This window comes from Giraffa tippelskirchi, chromosome 7 (assembly GCF_054371585.1).
Source record: "Giraffa tippelskirchi isolate mGirTip1 chromosome 7, T2T-mGirTip1v1.2.pri, whole genome shotgun sequence".
Lineage (NCBI taxonomy): Eukaryota > Metazoa > Chordata > Mammalia > Artiodactyla > Giraffidae > Giraffa > Giraffa tippelskirchi.
Genome location: NC_137281.1, coordinates 105,460,984 through 105,487,722, shown reverse-complemented (window position 1 = coordinate 105,487,722; position 26,739 = coordinate 105,460,984). Strand labels below are relative to the sequence as shown.

The 26,739-nt window shown below is 36.2% G+C and overlaps 1 protein-coding gene across 14 annotated transcripts in view; it reads left to right on the top strand.

Moving 5' to 3' along the window:
• The window catches only part of SOS2 (SOS Ras/Rho guanine nucleotide exchange factor 2), a 95,983-nt gene that overhangs the window by 22,026 nt on the left and 47,218 nt on the right, over positions 1 to 26,739 (top strand). For all 14 annotated transcript variants that reach the window (XR_014059884.1, XR_014059882.1, XR_014059885.1 and 11 more), the window contains exons 3-7: positions 2,347 to 2,478; positions 3,397 to 3,561; positions 12,233 to 12,436; positions 18,057 to 18,200; positions 20,984 to 21,094. Coding sequence is in view for 10 of the 14 variants with exons in the window: in XM_081511274.1 (XP_081367400.1) it covers positions 2,347 to 2,478; positions 3,397 to 3,561; positions 12,233 to 12,436; positions 18,057 to 18,200; positions 20,984 to 21,094 (756 nt within the window). In the remaining 4 variants the exon portion in view is untranslated. The remainder of the gene's footprint in view (positions 1 to 2,346; positions 2,479 to 3,396; positions 3,562 to 12,232; positions 12,437 to 18,056; positions 18,201 to 20,983; positions 21,095 to 26,739) is intronic.

The window sequence follows — 26,739 nt, the reverse complement described above, 5'->3', positions numbered from 1 at the left end:
TCTTGATTAGTGTGATGGTTACACAGGTGTAAACATTTTTCAAAACTCATCTAATTATACACTTAAGATCTGTGCATTTTACTGCATACAAATATTAGGTTCAATAAGGACTAGTGTAGAATAAAGATACTTACTCATTGATTTAAAAAATATACATGTATGTTTATATATGAGTGAATGAATGTGAAAGTCGTTCAGTCATGTCTGACTCTTTGCAACCCCATGGACTGTAGCCTGCCAGGCTCCTCTGTCCATGGAATTCTCCAGGCAAGAATACTGGAGTGGGTAGCCATTTCCTTCTCCAGGGGATCTTCCCAACCCAGGGATCAAAGCCAGATCTCCCACATTGCAGGTGGATTCTTTACTGTCTGAGCTACCAGGGAAGCATGTGTGTGTATACCTAAAAGATCATATGTAATTTAGTGCTGAAATTGTGTGTGTGTCTACCTAAAAGATCATGTGTAATTTAGTGCTAAAATACCTGTTTTGGCTCAGCTACATGTGAGTATTTCTAGATTTTTAGAAATATCTGTCAGTATAGTTTTTAAAAGCTACTTTGGCATTATATTGTTTATATCACCTTTCTTTGAAGATTATTTTCTAACAAGGCAACAACTTCCAGGGTAAAGGATAATCTTATTTTGGAGTAATTGACCTCCTCTCTGCCTCATGAGAAACCTGTATGCCGGTCAAGAAGCAATAGTTAGAACCAGACATGGAACCACGGACTGGTTCAAAGTTTGGAAAGGAGTACATCAAGTCTGTGTACTGTCACCCTGTGTATTTAACTTCTATGCAGAGTACATCATGAGAAATGCTGGGCTGGATGACTCACAAGCTGGAATCAAAATTGCCGGGAGAAATATCAAGAACTGTAGCTGTGCAGATGATACCACTCTAATGGCAGAAAGCAAAGAAGAACTAAAGAGATTCTTGATGAGGATGAAAGAGGAGAGTGTAAAAGCTGGCTTAAAACTCAACATTCAGAAAACCAAGCATCCGGTCCCATCACGTCATGGCAAATATGGGGAAAAAATAGAAACAGTAACAGACTTTATTTTCTTGGGCTCCAAAGTCACTGCAGACATTGACTGCAGCCACGAAATTAAAAGACACTTGCTCCTTAGAGGAAAAGCTATGACAAATCTAGACAGTGTATTAAAAAGCAAAGATACCACTTTGCCAACCAAAGTCAGTATAATCAAAGCTATAGTTTTTTCAGTAGTCACATGCAGATGTGAGAGCTGGACCATAAAGAAGGCTGAGCGCCAAAGAATTGATGCTTTCGAATTGTGGTGCTGGAAAAGGTTTCTTGAGAGTCCCTTAGACTGCAAGGAGATCAAATCTGTCAATCCTAAAGGAAATCAACCCTGAGTACTCATTGGAAAGACTGATGCTAAAGCTGAAACTCTAATACTTTGGCCACCTGATGCAAAGAGCTGACTCATTGGAAAAGCCCCTGATGCTGGGAAAGATTGAGGGCAGGAGGAGAAGGGGACGACAGAGGATAAGATGGTTGGATGGCATCACCGACTCGATGGACATGGGTTTGGGTAAACTCTGGGAGTTGGTGATGGACAGGGAGGCCTGGCGTGCTGCAGTTCATGGGGTCGCAAAGAGTCGGACACGACTGAGCGACTGAACTGAACTGAAATATAATAAAAGCATACTTTTCAAAAGCTAAATATGCTAGAAGCTGAGAATATAATTAAAAAAATAGGAAATTCTGCTGAATTTGAGTTTGATTCAGTTATCATTACTGCTCATTATTCATGCCAATTACTGGTAACATTTGTTAATAAGATTAGATTATATAAAAGGTTTGTATTGTTTTTGCCAAGCGATACATTTCTTTAAACAATTCTGAGCTCTGCCACACACTTGATTCTTTAAGAGGTACATGATATTTCTCCTTTTTAAAATTCTTCTCTATAAAGCGCTGAGATTAGCAGAAGGAGAATGACTGCATAATAATTATTAATAACAAGTTAACAACTTCTGCTGGGTAAACAATTTTAACCCTAGAAACCTTGACCTTAGAATCACTGATAGAATATTTTATGTTTGCTTTAATCTCTAACATTGTTACTTTTTCTTTTTTTTCCAGTTTTATCTTAGTTATGCTTACACTTAAAGCTTTCTGTTTAATTACCTGTGGGAATTAAGTGGAAAAATCTTGATAGCGTTTTTAGTTTTTTTAAACAAGAACTTTCATTTATTGCAGAAATCAGAACAGCTTATGTTACTATTAACTGTTGGCATGAGGATGATGATGAAGTTAATTTTGTATGAACTTTCTGTTTATGAGCACTTCTGTTAACGATAGTTCTGCTGTGATCTGAACAGGAACGAGTTCAAAAGACCTTTCCTCATCCAATTGATAAATGGGCAATTGCTGATGCACAGTCTGCCATAGAGAAACGGAAAAGAAGAAATCCTCTCTTGCTGCCTGTGGACAAAATCCATCCTTCATTGAAGGTAAAAGCAAACAAGCAAAGATACAAAAAACAGACACACAAAAAACCATTGAGTGAAGTTGTTTTTAACAAATAGTCCTTTATATAGTATTTATGTATTTATATACATGGTCTATAAATATATTTATGTATTTATATACATGGTCTATGTGACTATGTATGTGCAGTTGAATATGTATATACTTGTATATACACATACATACATACATATATATCTTTCTTAATATATGCAAAAAGCAAAAAAAAAATACTCTGATAAAATCAGTTGCTTTTCAAATAGTATTAAAAGTTAATGATAAGAAATAATGCATCTTTTTGGCATCTTCTGATGACTGCTACCATGATTGACTTTCAGCTTTTTGTTGTGTACAATGCAAAAGCTACTGTGAGTTAAGAACTCTTTTTAAATTCATTTGTATTTGTTATAGATATTTTTATATACATTGGAAAAGTTGGGTGTTGGGTAGGAAATATTATTTAGTCTGTACAGAGTAGCTGGTGTACCTGGATTTGAATATCCCTTGGTAGCAGTTTTAGGACCCCTCACATATATGTCCTCCCCTCAGTAGAAACCGTTGTAATTTGGGAATATTAATTAAAAAATGCAAATATTTGTCAGATGGGTTTTGGATAATATATCAAGAGGTTTTCAGTGAAGTCCAGTCTAAGATTTCTGTCTTAGAATCAACTATCTCTTCTTGTTTGATACTAAAGGCAGGTTTGTTAGATTTAAAAAACCAAAACCCTGATACTGAGCCAACAGCTCATTTTACATCCTGTGGTACCTTTGAGTTTAGACATTTGGTTTCTGGAAAGTTGTTTATAAGCAAGAATGTTAAATAAAAATTTTAAGTGTGTTTTAACTGCTACTTGACAGTGCTGTCATTTGGGGGAATTAAATTGTTTATTTTTTCCACAGGAAGTTTTAGGGTACAAAGTGGACTACCATGTGTCCCTATATATTGTGGCTGTGCTAGAGTATATCTCAGCTGATATTTTGAAACTGGCTGGTAATTATGTTTTTAATATCCGGCATTATGAAATATCTCAACAAGACATTAAAGTGTCAATGTGTGCAGATAAGGTAAGTGTTAACAGGTATTTAAATTTAGCTAGAATGCTAGTGATGATATGTCACTTCTATCTTTGTTTTTTAATACATGGTTATATTAGTGATTTTTATAATTCCTAGTGTTGCAAGACAGAAAAATGGTGGCCTTACGGACTAATAACCATGATATTTTCAGATTTTTCAGCATGTGATGGGATGAGAATCCCTTTTTTTCCATCAAAACTTTTTTACCTTCAGAGAAAAAACATCCAAAGCCTCAAACAAGATTAAAAAAGTAGTTTGAGTTTTGTATTTTTAGAAAGAATAAATCCAGAATATTCAGATGCTTTTAAGTTTAAGAAGTAATTTTGAAAACCATACTTCGATTTTGCAGCATATTCAGTGGGGCACGAGGAAAGAGAAGATTTTACAGCCAGTTACTTTCTTCTGACCGTTTTTTTTGTCACTTCATTCTTCCTGGCTATAAGCTACTGAGGAAAGAAATTGAGTCTTTTATTTTTCTCTCTCCTCCTTTTCTTCCCTTTCTACTTTCCTCCTTTTTTTTTTTTCTTACTTTTGAAATCAACATTTTTGAATGCCTGTTATGTGTCAGATACTGCCCTGAGCAATGGACAACATTGAACATATCAGCACTCCCTGTGTTAGAAGGAATTTATTTTAGTGAGTAATAAAAGTATTATAAACAAATAATTCCAGTACAAGATAAAACACTATTATTATACAAATGAATCAAAGGTGCAGTGGAGAAAGTGATTAACTCTGGATAGGGAAGACCAGAAACACTTCATAGAGAAGGTGCCTAAGCTAGACCTCTAGGTGTGAATTACCCCCAGGGTCTGGCCTAGGCCACTGGTTCTTCACCTTGCACATCAGAATTATCAGTATTCTTTAAAAAAATACTGATATCTGCATCTTACCCCTAGAGGTTCTTATTTACTTGGCCTGGGATTGGCCTCTAGGCTCACAAGTGATTCTGATGTATAGTTAACAATTGAGAGCCATTGTACTATGCCGTAGTCTCAAAAACGATTTTTCACTTAAATTTTATTGTAGAAATTCCTTGTTATTTATGTTTTGACTTCTGAAACAATGAAAAAAAATGATTACATTTTTTTAACTTAGTTTCTAGCTCAGACTTTTAGAAAAGTTGCATGTACAAAAAAAGATACTCCCTTGTACCCTAAACCACTTGAGAGCAGGCTATTGACATAGTTTAGTGTATCATATGAACAAGAACGTTTTCCTGTATAATCACACTGTGACAGTCGAAATCCAGGAAATAAATGCTGATACATTATGTTATGTAATCCTCAGACCCCATTCAGGTTTTGCCAGTTGTCCCAATGACGTCGTTTATAGCAGAATGATCCTGTTCAGAATCATGTGTTGTGTTTAGTTGTCAGGTATCTTTTTTTTCTCCTTGTTCACCCTGGAACAGTTCATTCTTCCTTTAACTTTTATGACCTTGACATTTTTAACGATTATGCTTGTTGATGTTTAAAATGCTCTTCAGTTTTTTCTGATATTTTCTCTTGATAAATTTCAGGTTATATATGGAGCTGTGGCAGAAATGCCATAGAAGTTCTTCTCACTGTATTTTCTCACACAACACACAGTTTTGATGTGTCCCATTTTTGGTGATGGTCACTTCAATCACTTAAGGGTTTGTCTTCTAGATTTCTGTACTTTAAAGGACTCCTTACCCTTTGGTAATTAATAAATATTTTGTGGAGTATCTTAAGGCTATGTAAATATCTTGTTCCTCATCACACTTTGTCGTGGCTTAGTTGCTAAGTCGTGTCCAACTCTTGCTACCCGATGGACTGTAGCCTGCCAGGCTCCTCTCTCCATGGGATTCTCCAGGCAATTTTTATGATTCTCTCATTCTCCAACTTGAATGAGTTGCCATTTCCTTCTCCAAAGGATCTTCCCAAGCCAGGGATCGAACCCAGGTCTCCTGCATTGCAGGCAGATTCTTTACCAACTGAGCTACGATTTATTTTAATATGAATTCATTGATTCTTATTTTATTTAGTGGAACATAACTCGTTACTTTATTAGTTATTTTGATATTCAGATTGTCTCAAGTTGACCAGTGGGAGCTCCTTCAGTTTGGCTTCTCTGTCCTTGTCTCTCTTTTGATATAAGATGCTCCAGGTTCAACTTGTTCTTTACCTGGCTACTCAAGCCTGGAATTAGTTGTTCTCTAAAAATTCCTGCTTCCTTTTAGTGAAGAATGGTATTTAGAAACCATGATCTTAGTGCTCGGTGAGCTCATTAATACTGGAGTGTTACTCCTCTGATCTCTTTAAGGTCAGAATTAGGGAGTGCATGTGTGTGTGTGTGCATGTGAGCTTCCCTGGTGGCTCAGTGGTAAAGAATCTACCTGCCAAAGCAGGAGATATGGGTTTGATCCTTGGATTGGGAGATCCCCTGGAGAAGGAAATGGCAACCCACTCCAGTATTCTTGCCTGAGAAATCCCGTGGACAGAGGAGCCTGGCAGGCTACAGTCCATGGTATCATGAAAGGGTCAGACAAAACTTAGTGACTGAGACAACATAATAACACATACATATACATCTATATTTATATCTTATGTATCTTTAGATGAGTTCTCTTCAATCCAGGTTCATTACCACAGACTTCATTTTCGCCTCCCCTTTTTTACATTTGTAATTCTGTTATCTGATAGTGAGAAACCTGGCTCCTGTTTTTCTTAATATATTTGTTTGATCAACCCTTCTGTATGTGACCAGTCTCCCAGCAGGCCTATCTCCCCACACTGGTGTAGACACCCTATTTTGGCATAGAAACCCTTCTCCTTCTTTGTGTACTTTCTCCTAACCCTCCTCAAATTCTGACAGTCCCATCTTGGTCCACTGCTGCTGGACCACCTTCCCGTGCAAATACCCTCCTTACCCGCTAGGGCTCCAGCACCCTGCATCAAGCTGCCCTATTGTATGGATAGTCTCTGTACTCTGATTGATCTCTAACATCTTGTGCCCCCAACCCTCCACTCCCGTAAACACCCTCCCTACGCCTCTCAGGAGCTAGCACACTGAGATGGGCCGCTACAGCTTTTCCCCACACCCTCATGCAGGGATTGCTCCTTTATTTGCCCCATTCCTCCACTCTCCCTGCCCCGAACAGTGGCCTTGGACGGGATTATTGAGAGACTGTGGGAAGGGGAGACTTTATTCTATATCTGAGTCGGTTAACTTTTCTATGACTCCTTTTAAAGGCGAAAGTAGTTAAATTCCTAGACGATTACACAGTCTCAGAATTATAAGAGACCAGATCTACACGCAGACTGACAGGTGGTAGTCACATAGCGTCTGTTTGAGCACTGGGGAGCTTATTGCTCATAAAACTGTCTATTCATTTTTATAGAATTCTAGCTAGGTGAAATGTCTTCCTCATAGAGAGTTAAAATTAACTTTCCTATTAACTTTTTTCCAGAATAGCTGTTTTTTATTAGCAAGAATATACTTGATAATTCAATATGTACAATTTCAAATGCACTTTTAAAAAATTTTTTGGATGGAATTATACAAAAGAGAATTTATTAAAATTCAGTGCATTTTTAGGGTACAAACCTGTAGTAGAACTATAAATATCAAGTATGGCATGCATTAAAAATTTTTTTTACTGAAATATAATTGATTTACAATGTGTTTAATTTCTATTGTGCAGCAAAGTGACATATATATACACATACACACACACACACACACACACAGACTTTTTTTCATATTCCTTTCTATTACAGTTTATCATAAGATATTGAATATAGTTTCATATGCTATACAGTAGGACCTTATTATTTATCCATCCTATGTATAAAGTCAGTTTGCATCTGACTTTCCTATTAACTTTGATTCACTAATTCTAATCTCTCTTCTGGACTACATTAGATAAGATGAAACTGTTTTTCAGAATAAGTCATTCCATCATTTAAAGCATTTTTCCATGTACTTAATTTTCACCTTTTGAGACTTTGCAAACAAATGTTTTTGACATCATTTTCAGATTTTCATTGAATTGCTCTTAGACTGTGATTTCTAAAATAAAGACAACAGTCTAGATTTGTTCAGACCACACAAAGTGCAATGAAATGCCTATTTCCTTTGTTCAATATGATGTTCTTTTATAATTTTACCATTAACTTTTTGGAGCACGCATGTTGTTCTGTCTACTTAGTGAGTTTACAGATGTCTCAACTCCCTAGGACTTTTCACTGGACTTACCTGTATGTTATATGTCTCAACTCCCTAGGACTTTTCACATGAGATACTAGTATGTTATATCTTTGATTTCTTACAATGTGTGCTGTTGGTTTTTTTTCCCATCCAAGTTTGAATTCCAAGTTTGAATTCAAATTTATCTCTCTAAAACTTAATACTGTTATTGAGACTATGTCCAGCATATCAAGATATTATAAAAATCTGATTTTGTCATTCATCGTAGATATCCTACTAGCTTTCTGTAATATATGCCAGTCTAAGAAACTTAGTTTGTTTCAGTTTGAATTATTTATTAAAAATATTAGAAAAAGTATAATAGGTGATATTCCTCATATAATGTTATTAGAGTCATCCTTCTAGATTAATAAATTACCACTTTTTTTCATTGTGGCCTTTTAGTCAGCTGCCATTTCACCTCTTTGTCTAATTTGGGGGTCAGCAGGCTTTATCTGTAAAGGACCAGATGGGTGGATGAATATTTTAGGTTTTGTGGGCTATATATATGTTCGTCTTTCTTGGAACCACTCATCTTTGCTTTTGTAGCAGGAAAGCAGCCATAAAACAATGAGTGTAGGCTGTGTTCTAGTAAAACATTATTTATACAAAAGGCAGTAGGCTCATTGTGGCCTATAGGCTATAGTTTGCCCATCCTTTTCTCCTATGATTCCAAATTTGTCACAAGAGACTGTCATATGTATAGCAAAGATCCAAATGACTTTATTTGTGGGACTAGTCATGTGAATGGAGTAATGAAACTAGTGTGATATGGTGTGGTCTTAGTAAATCTAAACTGATTTCCTGTGACCACTATTTCAGGAACTTACAAGCCATCTGTTTAATAAACTGTTCAAATAAGTGCTTTCTAGAGGTCTGTGTAGTTTCCCAGACAAGGTCATATAATTTGACAGAGAACTTGAGAATCAAGTTTTTTCCTACACTTAAAAAAAGCAGCATTTGACTATATGATGTATTCTGGCCCATCAGAGATTGCTGGGAATAGTTAGGTGATCATAGGAAGGAATTTTAAAGCTCAACCCTTCATATATTTGTCACTATTAAGAAAAATAATATTCAGATTGGAAAAATAGAAAATATGTGCTTAAGAGGAAATTTGACGTTTAAGCAAGGCAAGAGAGTAAGAGCACAGAGCTGTTCTGAAGATTATTTCTGTGGATCCAGATGTAATAGGAGTTGAGTTCTTCTGTATTTTTTTCTTTTGTTGTAATATTACTCCATCTGTTCCAAGAACCGATTCTCCTTTACTATTCTTGTGAACATTACCAAGAACTGCTTTTATTATCCTAACATTTATTCTGATCCTTAACTCATTTAGTCTTTAGCCGTTCATTACAAGTCCTGTGTCTGCTCAGTCACTCAGTTGTGTCTGCCTCTTTGCAGTCCCATGGACTATAGCCCCCAAGGCTCCTCTGTCCATGGGATTATCCCAGCAAGAATATTGGAGTGAGTTGCCATTTCCTCACCCAAGATATCTTCCCTATACAGGAATCAAACCCCTGTCTCCAATGTGGTTCCTCCATTGGCAGGTGGATTCTTCACTCCTGAGCCACCTGGGAAGGCTATTACAAGTCATTACAAGTCTTACCAATTTGCAAACATACAATACATGTATGTTCGTTAAGCAGGTATCTTTTGTGCATTTACTGTGCATCAAATGCTGTGGATTTTAAGATGAAATTATGGCTCTTATCCGTAGAAACGTCAATATAAGTTAGGTACTTATATAGAAAAGAGAGAGGATGCTTATGGAGGACTGAGGCCAGGGAAAAGATTTTGATGAAGGAGTTCAGGAAGAGTTGGGAAAAGCTATACAAAGACAATTATATTTGAGCTAAGTGATGAAAATTACTAAGGATTTATCAGGTGAATAAATGTGAGAGTTGGAAGGAAAGAGAAGTAAGAGAATGTGTTCTAGACAGGAGAATAGAAGGACCTGACCAGTTTTAAGAGCTGTTTGTGAGTTGGAGTTAAAAGGATCTGGGGACTGATTTGGTGTGAAAGTTGAGAAGTGTTAAGTCTAGGGTAAGGACAAGTTTTCTAGCTATGAAGGTGAAGTAGATGATGCTTGATTAGTGATTCTGAAGTGGAGTGTACATGTATGGGTTTGTCAGACAGAGAGATACCTAGCAAGCCTTTCATAACACTTGTCTAGATTCCAGAGAGATTCTGACATAAATATTTAGGGAGTCATTATCTAGTGATTGAAAGTCATCTAAGAAGGTAAGCTCACTTAGGAGAAAATATAGTAGATGTTTCAGACTGATGGCCTGCTAGTGAATAGGGGTTCTCCACCTAGTGAATAGGGGCTCCAGGTTTGTTTTTTAAAATTGCATTATTTGCAATCTGTTTATATTTACAAATATGAAAATTCTACATAAAATCTAGATTTCAGACTTTTCTTGAAAAAAGAAAATCAAAATGCCTGACAAAATAGCTACCGTGGAGCACACTTTCCTGTTTAGGTCCATGCGCCTTCTAGTTTGCCACACTGCCTGTCACCTGTTATGTATTAACATGATGTATTATCTGCCTGACTCCTGTAGTATTTACGTTCAGGATTTTGGGTGTCGTGTGGCCAAAACAGTTCCAAAAATGGGTCCCTTCAGTGGGTAGCAGGGAAGGTAAGTAGTAGAGAAGGAGGCCTCACTGACAGAATGGTGTATGAGAAGCCAAGGGAAGAGAAAGTTTTAAGAAGTTCTGGTTAGCTATGTTAATAACTAGTGAAAACAAAAAGATATTCAGACATTATTAGTGAGTTTCAGTAGAGTGGTGAGCTTGAGAACTAAGAAATTAGAGATACCAAGTTACAGACTACTTTAAAATGTGTCTAGTGGGGAAGAGAAGACAGTTCTGTGTCATACTTTCCATTCTTTTGTGTGTCTGCTTAAAATCAGATTTCATTACCTAATTCCCTGTGCAGCCCCAGTGGTTTCTTCAAAGGTCTTAAGTGTCTGAGAATGGGAGGTGATGATGTTCAGTTGAAGGAGGGCAAGTTGCATGGAGGGGGCAATGAAGAGAAGAGGGATTTTAGAGTATCACAGGAGATGAGGCTGGGGAGGTGGCCTGGAGTTAAATTGTAAGTGCCTTTATCTTCATGAAGTTAGGATTGTATACTGAAAGCAATGAAATCCAGTATCATGTTTATGTAGGATATGACACAATTTGGTTTTAGGAACATAATTTTGGAACCGGGGTTGAGAAGAAACCTGTGGCAAGGAGGTCATATTGCAAGACCTTCTAAGAGGTGATGTAGCTGCTTAATAGTCTGATTTGAAGCTTGGAGGGTAATGAAGAGAACTGATCAGATTTAAGAAATATTTTTGAGTTAGATTTAAAAGATCAGGAAAGCAGAATTCATGTTTATTTTGCTTATTGCTATATCTTATCAACATCTGGCACAATTTATGGTGATCAGTAGATACTTTTTGAGAATGAATGAATATCTCATATTGTCAGAATTTGCTTATTCTCTTAATTGTTTCACTTTTGGAGCTTCCTTTTTGGAAGTGTGCTTTTTTTTTTCCTCCTAAATTCTAAGAAAGTAGTTTCAGTTAGTCTTGCATATATAATTAAGTAGGTCCAATTTTTCTTTTCTTTTTAAACTATCAATATTTTTAATTCTAAAAAGTATGGTCACCTTTTTCCTATTGATTTTAATATACAGCTGGCTCCTGCATGTTGGTTGACTCAAGTCCATAGTATCAATCTTTATTCTTTCCTGAAAGGAGAAATTGTCACTATAGCAATTTAAGCATCTATGAGATGCTTGATTTTAACAAATGAACTTTTTATAGCAGTTGTTAATGTAGTAAATATGCATCAGAAAAGCATCATGCTATTACTATATTTTGTGTCTCATTTCATTTTTCTCCTTTAAACTCCACTTAAGTGCACCTAAGCATTCTTACAGTAGGATAAAGAACTACTATTTTTTATGACTGTTATTTGCTGGTCATAATAGTATGCATTTTATGTCCTTTACCTCATTGAATTCTTTCATCAATTACATACATGTAAGGGGTCTGACTTTCGAAGGAATAAGTAACTTGTCTATAATCACAGGTAAATGATAGAACTATGATTTTTGGCTCAGATTGTTGTTCTCCAAATGTGTGCGTTTTTTGCTATTGTATATTTTGTATTTACATGTATGTACACATGTATTTGTATACATACTGTGTGTTTATATGTATTTCACTATTAGATTTATTTTCATAAATACTTATTTTTCTACATCCAGTTTTATTTGAACATTATCTCACTTCAGCTTTTCATATTTCTCTTTAGTTTTCTTTTATAAATTTGGCCTATAATACACATAGCTCTCATTGTTTAATAATATTTTAATTCTAAGTACTTTGAAATGGTCTTATAACAGTAAGGAAAATAAGTTTATTCATTACTGATTTATATTTCTTAGGTTTTGATGGACATGTTTGATCAGGATGACATAGGCTTGGTTTCTCTTTGTGAAGATGAACCTAGTTCTTCAGGAGAATTAAATTACTATGACCTTGTTAGAACTGAAATTGCAGAAGAAAGACAGTATCTACGGGAACTAAATATGATCATAAAAGTGTTTCGAGAAGCTTTTCTTTCTGACAGAAAGCTGTTTAAACCTTCTGTAAGTACCTTTTTGGATTTGAAAGTCTTCTACCCCCAAAAGTCAGATAGTAGCTTAAAAATCATAAATAGTAACTTTATATACTTAATGAGTATGTAAAACAAAAGTATGGTTTTATATAGTACTGTGGTGTTGTCTGGCTTTGTCTATTTAAGTTTTTTTAGTTTTTTGTTGAAATATAATTGATACACATTCCCGAATGAGTTGTAGGTATACAGCATAGTGATTCCCAAGTTTTAAAGTTTGTACTCCATTTATCGTTAGTATAAATTATTGGCTGTATTCCTCATGTTGTACAATACATCCTGGTAGCTTATCTTATACTCGATAGTTTTTACCCACCACTCTCCCACCCCTATACTGCCTCTGTCCCCCACAATGGTAACCACTAGTTTATCCTCTATATCTGTGAGTCTGCTTCTTTTTTGTTGTAGTCACTAGCTTATTGTATTTTTTAGATTCCACATATAATTGGTATTTGTCTTCTCTGTCTAACTTAATTCACTTAGCCCTCCCAAGTCCATCCATGTTGCTGCAAATGGCAAAATTTCATCTTTTTTATGGTTGCATAGTATTCCATTGTGTATATATACCACTTCTTTATCCATTCATCTGTTGAGGGACACTTAAGTTTCTTCCATATCTTGGTAATTGTAAATAATGCTGCTATGAACACTGGGGATGTTGTGGGAGTTTTTTCTGAAAGAAAGTTATCAACTTTAATCAGTTGATTTCTTACAGAGCTTTTGCCCATATTTCTGTGACAAAATCATGTTGTGGGTTTTTTAGTACATGAATTGTCACACTGATATGTTCAGTGACAATGAAAATTAGGCACAAAATTAGGGGAATTACACTGGAATAAAATCTTTCTACTGTGCAATATTTGAGATTTATAGTTATGCATTTGAAGATGGTGAAAGAAATGTATGGTCTAGAAAAGAAAGATATACATTTTTTCCTGTCTTTTGGTAAGTACTTTAGGGCAGTAAAAAGTTTTAATAGTGAGACTTTTAAGAATAAAAGTTTATGCAGAATGTCTCATAAACAAAGGCAGAGCGGCAGAGTTCTACTCGGCCGGGTAGGAATGCGATGAATTATGATGGGGATCCAGGAGAGTCTTATCCATGTTTTTCTTACCTCTGTAGTTTTCTAAAGTCAACTGTTAAGGAATCTAGCTAGACAGATACTGTGTTTGTTTGTTTGTTTAATTTAGATTTCTTTTTATTTCCTTCATTTCTTACATGACCTACTTTTCCTTCCATGTCTGAGTGTCTTTCACCTTAAATTCTTGGCTTTTCTCTTATCTCCTGACTTCCTCTCCCAAATAACTATTGTGTGTGTAAGTGTATGTGTTCAGTCCCTAAATTGTGTCTGATTCTTTTTAACCCCATGGACTGCAGCATGCCAGGCTTCTCTGTCCTTCACGATCTCCCAGAGTTTGTTCAAACCCGTGTCCATCCAGTCAGTGATGCCATCCAATCCTCTCATCCTCTCTCGTCCCCTTCTCCTCCTGCCCTCAATCTTTCCCAGCATCAGGGTCTTTTCCCATGAGTCAGTTCTTTGCATCAGGTGGCCAAAGTATTGGAGCTTCAGCATCAGTCCTTCCAATGAATATTCAGGGTTGATTTTTTTTAGGATTGACTGGTTTAATCTCCTTGCTGTCCAAGGGACTCTCAGGAGCCTTCTCCAGCACCACAGTTCAAAAGCATCAATTTTTTGGTGCTCAGCCTTCTTTATGGTCCAACCCTCACATCTGCACATGACTACTGGAAAATTCATAGCTTTGATTATATGGACCTTTGTCGGCAAAGGCATGTCTTGTCTTTTTAATACGCTGTCTAGGTTTGTCATAACTTTCTTGCCAAGGAGCAAGTGTCTTTTAATTTCATGGCTAGAGTCACTGTCCACAGTGATTTTGGAGCCCTAGAAAATAAAGTCTGTCACTGTTTCTATTTTTTCCCTATCTGTTTGCCATGAAGTGATGGGACTGGATGCTGTGATCTTCGTTTTTTGAATGTTGAATTTTAAGCCAGCTTTTTCACTCTCCCCTCTTACCTTTATCAAGAGACTCTTTAGTTCCTCTTGCTTTCTGCCATTAGGGTGGTGTCATCTGCATATCTGAGGTTATTAATGAAAATGTAATGTGTTTTAATTGGCTTTTATCCTTTTTTTTTTTAGAATGCATGTTTAGTTTAACATTTGATAATAATTTCTACTGGACACACTGCCTTAAGTAGTTAACATTTTTATGTTTTTCAAAGTACTGTCCTATTTTGTGTGACCCTTAAAAATTCTCTGAGATAGGTAGGACAGTTATTATCATCTCGACTTTACTGGTGGGGAAATAGACACAAAACAGTTATGACTTGATAAGTTACTTATGGAGGTTGAACTTAATTCTTTTATACCACAGTTGGGTTTTGTCTAAAGTGTATGAAGAATTAAAAGCTTAACAAATGCTGTTATTTAATAACAATTGCTGATAACTGTTATCCTCTTTACCTTTTATTCATCCCATCAGTTTTCATTCCTCAAGAATTAATTTTTATGGTTCTTTTTTCACTGAATTTGTGCTGATTTGACAGAAAATTTTCATTAAAGACTAAAGGGTCAAGAGAAAGAGAGAATCCCTTTATCTCTATATTACATTTTTTCAACATAGATGAGACTGTAAACTTTTGAAATAAAGACCATCTAAGATGAGAGCATAGAACTCAGTAAATATTTGATAAAAGAATGAATGACTGTTAATCTTAACTTACTCCTTTGGGGTCTACCCCTACCCCTATGTCTTCAGAAAACTCACATTTGTGGAAGGCCTAATATATACCACGAGCATTTTGTAGAAATGATCTCATTTCATTCTCTTAAGAACCTTATGAGGTAGGTATTAATATACCAGCTGTGTGACCCTGGACAAATTGCATAATTGCTCCGTGCCTCTGTTTTCTCATTTGTAAAATGAAGATGATGATAGTGTCTAATCTGTTATGAACTCACATGTCACGTACTTCCAGTAGTGCCTGGAACATAGTAAGTGACCGAGAAATGGTAGCTGTTATTATTGTCCTATTCCAGGGTCATTCAACTAGCAAGTAGTGCGACAAGAATCCAAGCTCAAGTCTGTCAGGTTCCTTAATCAACGTTTCTATCACCAGATGCAGAATGAATAATAGTTGGCTATAACCTGGATAATCAGTCATGTGGTCTTCTTGTTTCCAGAGTATTTAACATGTTTTAACCCAGATAAAATTCACACTGAAGAGCTTGAATTAAATCTTTAATTCCTTCTCAAATTTAAGAGACAGGTCACATACTGTAAAACTAGTTTGTGTCTCAGTTAGAAGTCAGATCTTCATCTTGATCCCCGCTTTTGTCGTTAACCAACTCTGAGACTTTGATCAAGACTTTTAGCACTTACCCAATTTAAAAGTACTCAAATGCGAGAATTCTTTCTTTGAAAAGCTGCCTAGAATCATCCACCATATGAGATTTATAGCACATTTACTGGAAAATACAGGTTCTATACAGTTTTGGTCAATAATTCTAAATCTAATCCAAGGGGTTTATTTCCCTTCCTTATTCATGATTGACTTTTGTTATGATTTGGAATATATTTTATGTCTTGAAATATACTGGTATGCGATTGGATGAAAATATACCTACCCTTAGCACTTATATTACTTACATTTCAGTTCAGTTCAGTTCAGTCACTCAGTTGTGTCCAACTCTTTGCGACCCCATGAATCGCAGCACGCCAGGCCTCCCTATCCATCACCAAATCCAGGAGTATACCCAAACTCATGTCCGTCAAGTCAGTGATGCATCCAGCCATCTCATCCTCTGTCGTCCCCTTCTCCTCCTGCCCGCAGTCCTTCCCAGCATCAGGGTCTTTGCAGATGAGTCAACTCTTCACATGAGGTGGCCAAAGTATTGGAGTTTCAGCTTCAACATCAGTCCTTCCAATGAACACCCAGGACTGATCTCCTTTAGGATGGATTGATTGGATCTCCTTGCAGTCCAAGGGACTCTCAAGAGTCTTCTCCAATGCCACAGTTCAAAAACATCTATTCTTCAGCACTCAGCTTTCTTTATAGTCCAACTTTCACATCCATACATGAATACTGGAAAAACCATAGCTTTGACTAGACAGACCTTTGTTGGCAAAGTGATATCTCTGCTTTTTAATATGCTGTCTAGGGTGGTCATGGCTTTTCTTCCAAGGAGCAAGTGTCTTTTAATTTCATGGCTGCAGCCACCATCTGCAGTGATTTTGGAGCCCCCAAAAATAAAGTCTGTCACTGTTTCCATTGTTTCCCCATCTATTTGCCATGAAGTGATGCCATGATCTTTGTTTTCTGAATATTGAGTTTTAAGCCAACTCTTTCACTTTCATCAAGAGGCTCTAGTTCTTCTTCACTTTCTGCCATAACGGTGGTATCATTTGCATATCTGAGGTTACTGATATTTCTCTGAGCAATCTTGATTCCAGCTTGTGCTTCATCCAGCCCGTCATTTTTCATGATGTACTCTACATATAAGTTAAATAAGCAGGGTGACAATATACAGCCTTGACGTACTGCTTTTCCTATTTGGAACCAGTATGTTGTTCCATGTCCAGTTCTAACTGTTGCTTCCTGACCTGCATACAGGTTTCTCAAGAGACAGGTCTGGTCTGGTATTCCCATCTCTTTCAGAATTTTCCACAGTTTATTGTGATCCACGCAGTCAAAGGCTTTGGCATAATCAATAAAGCAGAAATAGATGTTTTTCTGGAAGTCTCTTGCTTTTTCGATGATCCAGCGGATGTTGGCAATTTGATCTTGGGTTCCTCTGCCTTTTCTAAATCCAGCTTGAACATCTGGAAGTTCACGGTTCACGTATTGCTGAAGCCTGGCTTGGAGAATTTTGAGCATTACTTTGCTAGAGTGTGAGATGAGTGCAATTGTGCAGTAGTTTGAGCATTCTTTGGCATTGCCTTTCTTTGGGATTGGAATGAAAACTGACCTTTTCCAGTCCTGTGGCCACTGCTGAGTTTTCCACATTTGCTGGCATATCGAGTGCAGCCCTTTCACAGCATCATCTTGGAGGATTTGAAATAGCTCAACTGGAATTCCATCACCTCCACTAGCTTTGTTCGTAGTGATGCTTTCTAAGGCCCCCCTTGACTTCACATTCCAGGATGTCTGGCTCTAGGTGAGTGATCACACCATTGTGATTATCTGGGTCATGAAGATCTTTTTTGTACAGTTTTTCTGTGTTCTTGCCACCTCTTCTTAATATCTTCTGCTTCTGTTAGGTCCCTTCCATTTCTGTCCTTTATCGAGCCCATCTTTGCATGAAATATTCCCTTGGTATCTCTAATTTTCTTTTTTTTTCTTTCTAATTTTCTTGAAGAGATCTCTAGTCTTTCCCATTCTGTTGTTTTCCTCTATTTCTTTGCATTGATCGCTGAGGAAGGCTTTCTTATCTCTCTTGCTATTCTTTGGAACTCTGCATTCAAATGGGAATATCTTTCCTTTTCTCCTTTGCTTTTCGCTTCTCTACTTATATTGAATGATTCTTTAATGACATTTTCAACCTGACATGTCTTAACCTTCCTTTTCTTTTTTTTTAGGATATTGAAAAGATTTTCAGTAACATTTTAGATATACATGAATTGACCGTGAAACTTTTAGGTTTAATTGAAGACACAGTTGAAATGACTGATGAAAGTAGCCCTCATCCCTTAGCTGGCAGCTGTTTTGAAGATCTGGCAGAGGTAAATTTACAAAACTGTTTTCCCATTAAAGTCCTAAGTGCTGTATTTCTTTGTGAAAATTAAAAGACACTGCTGGCTGCTATAAAAAATGCTTAAGATTTAATCAGTAGCAAACTACAATTACATTGTCTTTATAGTGGCACTTTATGGTGTATTTATGATAATATTTATATCAAAAGCTGATAGACTAGTAATGTTTAAGACCTTTCTTTTTTGACGGCAAGTGCACTTAAGGTGGAACGAAAAGAAATTTTATTGATCATTGCTTTTATTGACCATAGAAATTTTATTGACCAAGCTTAAAGTTTAACTTTTGTGAATTTTAGGCTTAATTTCCAAAAATGAAAAAGGAAATTTATATATTTTTTCTCAAAGTGAAAAGCATATTTTTGTACTTCAAATGATTATAAAAGTAACATAACTCATTGTAAAAATGTTCAGAAAAATGTAGGTAAGTATAAGATAAAAATCACTGTTTTGCAAAACCTAGAGATTAATTATCTTTATAAGATTTATTTATCCTTGTGAATATTTGGCTACATGTTTAAACAAACCTACGTGTAGTTACAAAAATCGGATCTTACTATTTTACAACCTGCTTTTTTTTTACTCAATATCATGAACATTTTCCATGTTAATAAATATACTTCATAGCTTTTAAAGTCTGAAAGTACCATGAACTGTGGAGACACTATTTTAACTATCTATTATTATTAAGCATGTAGGTTGTCTTAGTTCTTTTTGTTATTATAAACAACACTATAACAAACATTTATATAATGCCTTTATAATCCAGTAATTATTTTAAGATTCAGTCCTAGAAGTAGAATTATTGTACATTTTTAGAACTTTGAAGCATTTTTCCAAATTTACTTCCAGATAAGTTCCAGTATATGCAGGCCCTCTTTTTTTCCCACATCTTCAGACTTGGTTGTTATCCCATTAAATTTTGCTAGTCTAGTGAGAGAAAAACAGTATTTCATTGTTTTTTAATGAGGTTGAACACCTTTTCATATTCATTGGTTAGTTTTATTTCTTTTGGAAAACAGATGTTAAAAGTTCTTTCTTTAGTTATCATGTAAATTTCCTAATTTTATAATCTCTTTTTAATTTTTCTGAAAATATGCATCACTTTTATTACATCCATTTTGTAGACAATGGAACTGATAGTATAAAAATACTCAGTTACTGATGCCTAACCAAGATATTCAGGCTTGCTCTTATTAGAAAGCTTTTTTTAACATTGTGATATCTTAGAATATTACTTTGTAATCTGGTTGCTTGTACTCTTAAAAATATCATGAGTCAAAAACATGTATTCAAAAATGTATTTTCTAATTTTTATTTTATTTTTATGGTAAAACATATAATTTGCCATTTTAGCAATTTTAAGTGTACAGTTTAAGGGATAAATGAAACTCATAGTAATATACTATCATTATCATTCTCCATTTCTGAAACTTTTTAATCACCCTAAATAGAAACTCTGTACTCATTAAGTAATAATTCCCTATTCTCTCCCACACAAACGCTGGTAACCTCTAATCTATTTCTGTCTCTATGAACTTGCTGATTCTAGATACTTGATAAAGATAGAATTATTACAATATTCTCCTTTGCATATTTCACTTAGCATAATGTTTTCAAGATTCATCTATGTAATAGCATGTTACCAGAATTCCTTCTCTATGACTGAATAATGTTCCACTGTGTGTATATACCACATTTTGTTATTTATTTGTTGATAGACCCTTGTGCTTTTTCCACCTTTTGGCTATTGTGAATAATGCTACAGTAAACATTGGCATATAAGTATCTGAGTTACTTTTTTTGGATTCTTTTGGATATATACCTAGGAGTAGAATTGCTGGGTCATATTGTAGTTCTTTGTTTAGCTTTTTGAGGAACTGTCAAACTTTTCCACAGGGGCTATACCATTTTGCATTCCCAGTGTCAGTGGACAAAGTTTCCAGTGTCTCTGTATCCTTGACAACACTGTTATTTTCTGGGAAACATACTGTATTTTTAACATGAAAATGAAACAAGTCTTAGTTCTAACTAAACCTTGCAGATATTGATTATTATAAAATAATAGGAATTTTTAAAAATATAAACGTGGACAAAATATGGGCAGTTTCTGTTTTGTTATTTTACTGTATGTTAGTCTTTGGTTTCTTTTTCTAATTTTGAAAAAATGTGGTGTGGATAAAACAGCAGAAGTATCACTTCTTACTTCCTTTGAAAATACTCTCAGTGTAAACTGCTTTTAGTCTCAGTTCAGTTCAGTTCAGTGGCTCAATCCAACTCGTTGTGAACCCATGGACTACAGCACGCTAGGCAGGCTTCCCTGTCCTTCACCAACTCCCGGAGCTTGCTCAGACTCATGTCCATAGAGTCGGTGATGCCATCCAACCATCTAGACTTTTAGCCTAGGTAAACCTAACTGAAATTTCAAATCCCAGCCTTATTTTACTAATAATACAGTTTTTGTTTATCTGGGGTAAATGTGCATATGCATTTAATAGTTTGATACTTGTGATCACAAGTCAATGACCTATTTTAAGATTAGTAGCTTCTTGTCATCTATTGCTTAAAGTCATTACTTACATTTTAAAAAAATTTCCAAGCTATAGTCATAGTTATTATTTGTCCCCAGAATAAAAAAATGTTCTGAAACCTAATGGAGGGCTTAACTAAAAATTTGCCATTAAATAATCTGTGCCATGAGAGTAGAAAAGATTTTCTTTTAAACCTAACATATTTTTCTTTTTTAAAAAAAATAGGAGCAAGCATTTGATCCTTATGAAACATTATCCCAGGATATTCTTTCACCAAAGTTTAACGAACATTTTAGTAGGTTGATGGCCAGACCTGCAGTGGCTCTACACTTTCAGGTAAACTTAAATTGAATGCTTTTTTTTTAAATAAAGAAACTAAAGGAATATTTTACCAGTCCTTCAAAATCTGTTAATTGTAAACCTATTGTAGGTTGTCTTTTGTTTTCTGTCTTGAGTTCTTTCAATTTGTCCTTAATGTGGAAATCTTTTATAGAATACCATCAGAAATACTGTGTGACTAGAAAAATCTGATACACTCTAGACCTGAGATGTAGAGATGATGATGGAGAGCTATTTCAGGATCTGATTCCCTACGAGAGATAGAACTGAAATAATAAAGAGTGGAGAATATCCTCATATATACTCATACTATTTTCCTATTAGGGCTGCCATTTAAAGAAGATAGGTATATTAATGGAGATTATGCAAATTAATTGGTTCTCTAATGCAGTTAGATAAAACGAGAGTAAGTGGAGAGAGACAAAATTACATTTTACTCTCTCAACACTTAATGAAGGTTAGATTGGCATTGATGATCCCTGACTACTTACTGCCATAGAAGCTTCCTGCATTTAGACAGGCTCTTCTCCCTTAGCGTATGAATATGGTCAAATCTTTATTGTCCTAAAACAAGTGAATAAATAAACAAATCTTTGTCACTCTTACTCTTACCCCTTTGTTTTTTTCCATTTGTAGCCAATCATCTTATATTACTTTTTATCATTCTCTATCAGACTGCTACCATCTGTGCTCTAACCAGGATATAACACTAAAACCTGCCCTGGACAATGAACTCAACTGCCAAATCTTGTGGTCATTTTGATTTCATGTTTCTGTCTGTAGCATTTATGAATATACTCTTGCTCTTTTTGACCTCTGTGATAATACTACTTTTACATAATTTTCATCTTCTCTGGTTTCTTCTTCTCAGTTTCCTTAGTTGCAGGTGTTACCCAACTTCTTATAGCAGCGCCTGCTGTTCTGTTCCTTTGTGCTGTCCTTAGAAGACTTTATCCATACCCTTTGCTTTCCTCTGTATGCTGGTGACTTCCTTATTTGTATTTTTAACCCATAACTTTCTTTTGAACACTGGATGTATGTGTGTGTGTGTATACACCTTCATATAACCAGCAACGTTTTGAACTAATTCACTTGAATATCCCACAAAGACTTCAAATATAAATAAATAAAACTGAACGTATTGTCTTCTCCCTGCCTCCTTTACTGTGAATTCCCATTATTATCATCTATTCCTCAAAAACTTGTCAATTTGGAATAAAAGTTACACTTAATTCTCAAAATTTACTTAATTGAAGAAATAATTTTTAAGTTAATCTTAAATATTCATATAAACCATAAATTAAGCACTAGTTAAATGGAACAGTATGCTTATAAGATCTTTGCATACTCATTAAAAGTACAACAATTGTTTCATCCTTATTTTATTAGTTATTCTTACTACTGCTGCTGCTGCTAGGTCGCTTCAGTAATGTCTGACTCTTTGCGACCAGCAGGAATACTGGAGTGGGTTGCCATGCCCTGGCCTCCAGGGGATCTTCCCGACCTAGGGATCGAACCCATGTCTCTTATGTCTCCTGCATTGGCAGGCAGGTTCTTTACCACTAGTGCCATCTGGGAAGCACCCAGTAATTCTTACTATGAGATTTTAATGTTTCTGACCCAATTATTTAAGCTATTGTTCCAGATATTCAGTGAAATTCAGAGTTAGATAACACCCTTTTTCAGGCCAGACTCACTTGTACTCTATTAACATAAAACAAATTTTTCATTTGTAAGATGAAAAAGCAATGCTTTAGTAAAAACACAATGAAACTTTAGAAGATGTAGGAACACTAAGAATATGAGCTTTGGAGTCAGAACTTCTGGCTTTGAGCCAATTAAGTTATCTTACCTTGAACAAACCATTTAATCTCTGAGAATCAGTTTACTTATTTGTAAAATGATAATGATAATATACATCTCTATGGTTATGAAAATTAAACAGGAATACACTAAGCATATTTGGCACATATTAAACATGCAAACATTAGTGTATATTGTCTTTAGAGGCCTCCTTACACAATAAACATACATTGCATTAATATTTTAGATTACACTTTAGTAGCCATTTCAGTGCTAATTAACAATGTAAATTACAATTACGTAGACTAAAGTTTCATCTTGCTTCCAGTTAAAGCATTGTATATAAAATACATAAACCTATATCCAGCATAATCTATATCACTGTCTTAATTAAATGATAAAAGAAATTAATCTCTGCATATTCTGGTAAAAGTCTATTGAACAAATTATAGTTTGCTTCAGTTAACAATAGGTGAGAATTATGGGTGTGTTTCAGTTCAGTTCAGTCGCTCAGTCGTGTCCAACTCTTTTCGACCCCATGAACCGCAGCACACCAGGCCTCCCTGTCTGTCACCAACTCCTGGAGTCCACCCAAACCCATGTCCATCGCGTCAGTGATGCCATTCAGCCATCTTATCCTCTGTCGTCCCTTTCTCCTCCTGCCCTCAATCTTTCCCAGCATCAGGGTCTTTTCAAATGAGTCAGCTCTTCGTATCAGGTGGCCAAAGTATTGGGAGTTTCAGCTTCAGCATCAGTCCTTCCAGTGAACACCCAGGACTGATCTCCTTTAGGATGGACTGGTTGGATCTCCTTGCAGTCCAAGGGACTCTCAAGAGTCTTCTCCAACACCACAGTTCAAAAGCATCACTTCTTAGTCAGTCAGCTTTCTTTATAGTCCAACTCTCACATCCATACATGACCACTGGAAAAACCATAGCCTTGATTAGATGGACCTTTGTTGGCAAAGAAATGTCTCTGCTTTTTAATATGCTGTCTAGGTTGGTCATAACTTCCCTTCCAAAGAGTAAGCGTCTTTTAATTTCATGGCTGCAGTCACCATCTGCAGTGATTTTGGAGCCCAGAAAAATAAAGTCAGCCACTGTTTCCCCATCTATCTGGGTGTGTTTACCCATAAGGATATATTTTAAAAAGAGCATCTCGAACTCTTTCTTCACATTGTGTATTGCTTCTGTCTATATTTACCTGATGAGGAGATATACCACTTTAAATAATATATGACATTTAAAATCAACATGAGTGACTTTTAAATGCCTCATAAATTTTAGAAAATCATTTATTCTGCAGACTATTAGTTTTCAAAACTGGGATATACCTAACTATAGCTATACACTAAGATTTCCCAGGTGATACAAGGGTACACGGGGCTTCCCTGGTGGCTCAGCAGTAAAGAATCCACCTGCAATGCAGGAGATGTGAGTTTGGTCCCCAGGTCTGGAAGATCCTCTGGGGGAAGGAAATGGCAACCTACTCCAGTATTTTTGCCTGGGAGATCCCACGAACAGAGGAGCCTGGCTGGCTACAGTCCATGGAATTGCAAGAGTCGGACACAGCTTAGCAAAAACAACTTAGACTAAACAACAACTTACCAGTACAGGTATCTTGAAGAGAATTAGTTTCTAATCTAATTTTGTGTTTTTGCATTCTCTTCCAATTTTTCCTACACATTACTTATTATCGTATAGAGTTTCCTATCATGCATTAATCCAAGGTGTAAAAATCTCCAGTGTACCAATCAGAAAAAAATTAAAAAAGATTGCTCCTGAAGAAGAGTTTATTGTTACTGTTGTTGTTCAGTCACCAAGTTGTGTCCTATTCTTTGTAACCCCATGGACTATAGTCTACCAGGCTTCCCTGTCCCTCACCATCTCCCAGAGTTTTCCCAAGTTCATCTCCAATGAATTGGTGATACCATCCAACCATCTCATCCTCTGTTGCCCTCTTCTCTTTCTGCCTTCAATGTTTCCCAGCATCAGGGTCTTTTCCAGTGAGTCAGCTGTTCACATCAGGTGGCCAGTTTCAGCATCAGTCCCTCCAAGGAGTATTCAGGGTTGATTTCCTTTAACATTGACTGGTTTGATCTCCTTACTTTCCATGGGACTCTCAGGAGTCTTCTCCAGCACCACATTTTGAAAGCATCAGTTCTTTGGTGCTCAGCTTTCTTTATTGTCCAGCTCTCCCATCTGTACATCCGTACCAGAAAGACCATAGCCTTGACTATACAGACCTTTATTGGCAAAGTGATGTCTTTGTTTTTTAGCACTCTTTCTAGGTTTGTCATAGCTTTCCTGCCAAGAAGCAGTCCTCTTCTAATTTCATGGCTTCAGTCACCATCTGCAGTGATTTTAGAGTGCAAGAAGAGAAAATCTGTCACTGCTTCCACCTCTTTCCCTCCTATTTACCATAAAGTGATGGGACCAGATGCCATCATCTTAGTTTTTTTAATACTGGGTTTTAAGCCAGCTTTTTCACTCTCCTCTTTCACCCTCATCAAGAGGCTCTTTAGTTCCTCTTCACTTTCTGCTATTAGAGTAGTGTCACCTGCCATATCTGAGGTTGTTGATATTTCTCCCAGCAATTTTGATTCCAGAGCTTGTAGCTCATCCAGCCCAGCATTTCACATGACGTGCTCTGCATATAAGTTAAATAACAGGGTGAAATAAACAGCTTTGTCATACTCCTTTCTCAACCCTGAACCAGTCAGTTGTTCCATACAGAGATCTAATTGTTGCTTCTTGACCCACATACAGGTTTCTCAGGAAACAGGAAAGATGGTCTGGTATTCCCATCTCTTTAAGAGTGTTTCACAGTTTGTTATGATCCATGCAGTCAAAGGCTTTATCATAGTTAATGAAACAGAGGTAGATGTTTTTCTGGAATTCTCTTGCTTTCTCTATGATTCAGAAAATGTTGGTAATTTGTACTCTAGTTCCTGTGCCTTTCCTAAACCCACCTTGAACTTCTGAAAGTTCTTGGCTCACGTACTGCTGAAGCCTAGCTTGGAGGATTTTGAGCGTAACCTTACTAGCATGGGAGATGAGTGCAATTGACCGATCGTTTGAGCATTCTTTAGTACTGCCCTTCTTTGGAATTCAGATAAAGATTGACTTTTTCCAGTCCTGTGGCCACTTCTGAGTTTTCCAAATTTGCTGACATTGAATGCAGCACTTTCTTAGTATCATCTTTTAGGATTTTAAATAGCTCTGCTGGAATTCCATCACTGCCACTGGCTTTATTGTCAGCAGTGCTTCCTAAGGCCCATTTGACTTCACACTCCAGAATATTTGGCTCTAAGTGAGAGACTACAGCATCATGGTTATCTGGGTGATTAAGAGCTTTTTTGTATGGTTCTTCTGTGTATTCTTTCCATCTCTTCTTGATCTCTTCTGTTTCTATTAGGTCTTTATCATTTCTGCCCTCTACTGTGCCCATGTTTGGATAAAATGTTCCTTTAATATTTCCAACTTCCTTGAAGAGATCTCTTGTCTTACCCTTTCTATTGTTTTCCTCTATTTCTTCACATTGTTCATTGAAGAAGGCCTTCTTTTCTCTCCTTGCTGTTCTCTGGGACTCTGAATTTAGTTGAGTGTACCTTTCCCTTTTTCCCTTGCTTTGCACTTCTTTCTGCAGCTCTTTGTAAAGCCTCCTCAGAAAACCACTTTGCGTTCTTGCGTTTTTCTTTGGTTTTGTTCGCTGCCTCCTTTAGAATATTAAGGACCTCTGTCCATAGTTGTTCAGGCATTCTGTTTACTAGATCTAATCAGTTCAGTTCAGTCGCTCAGTTGTGTCCAACTCTTTGCAACACCACAAACTGCAGCGTG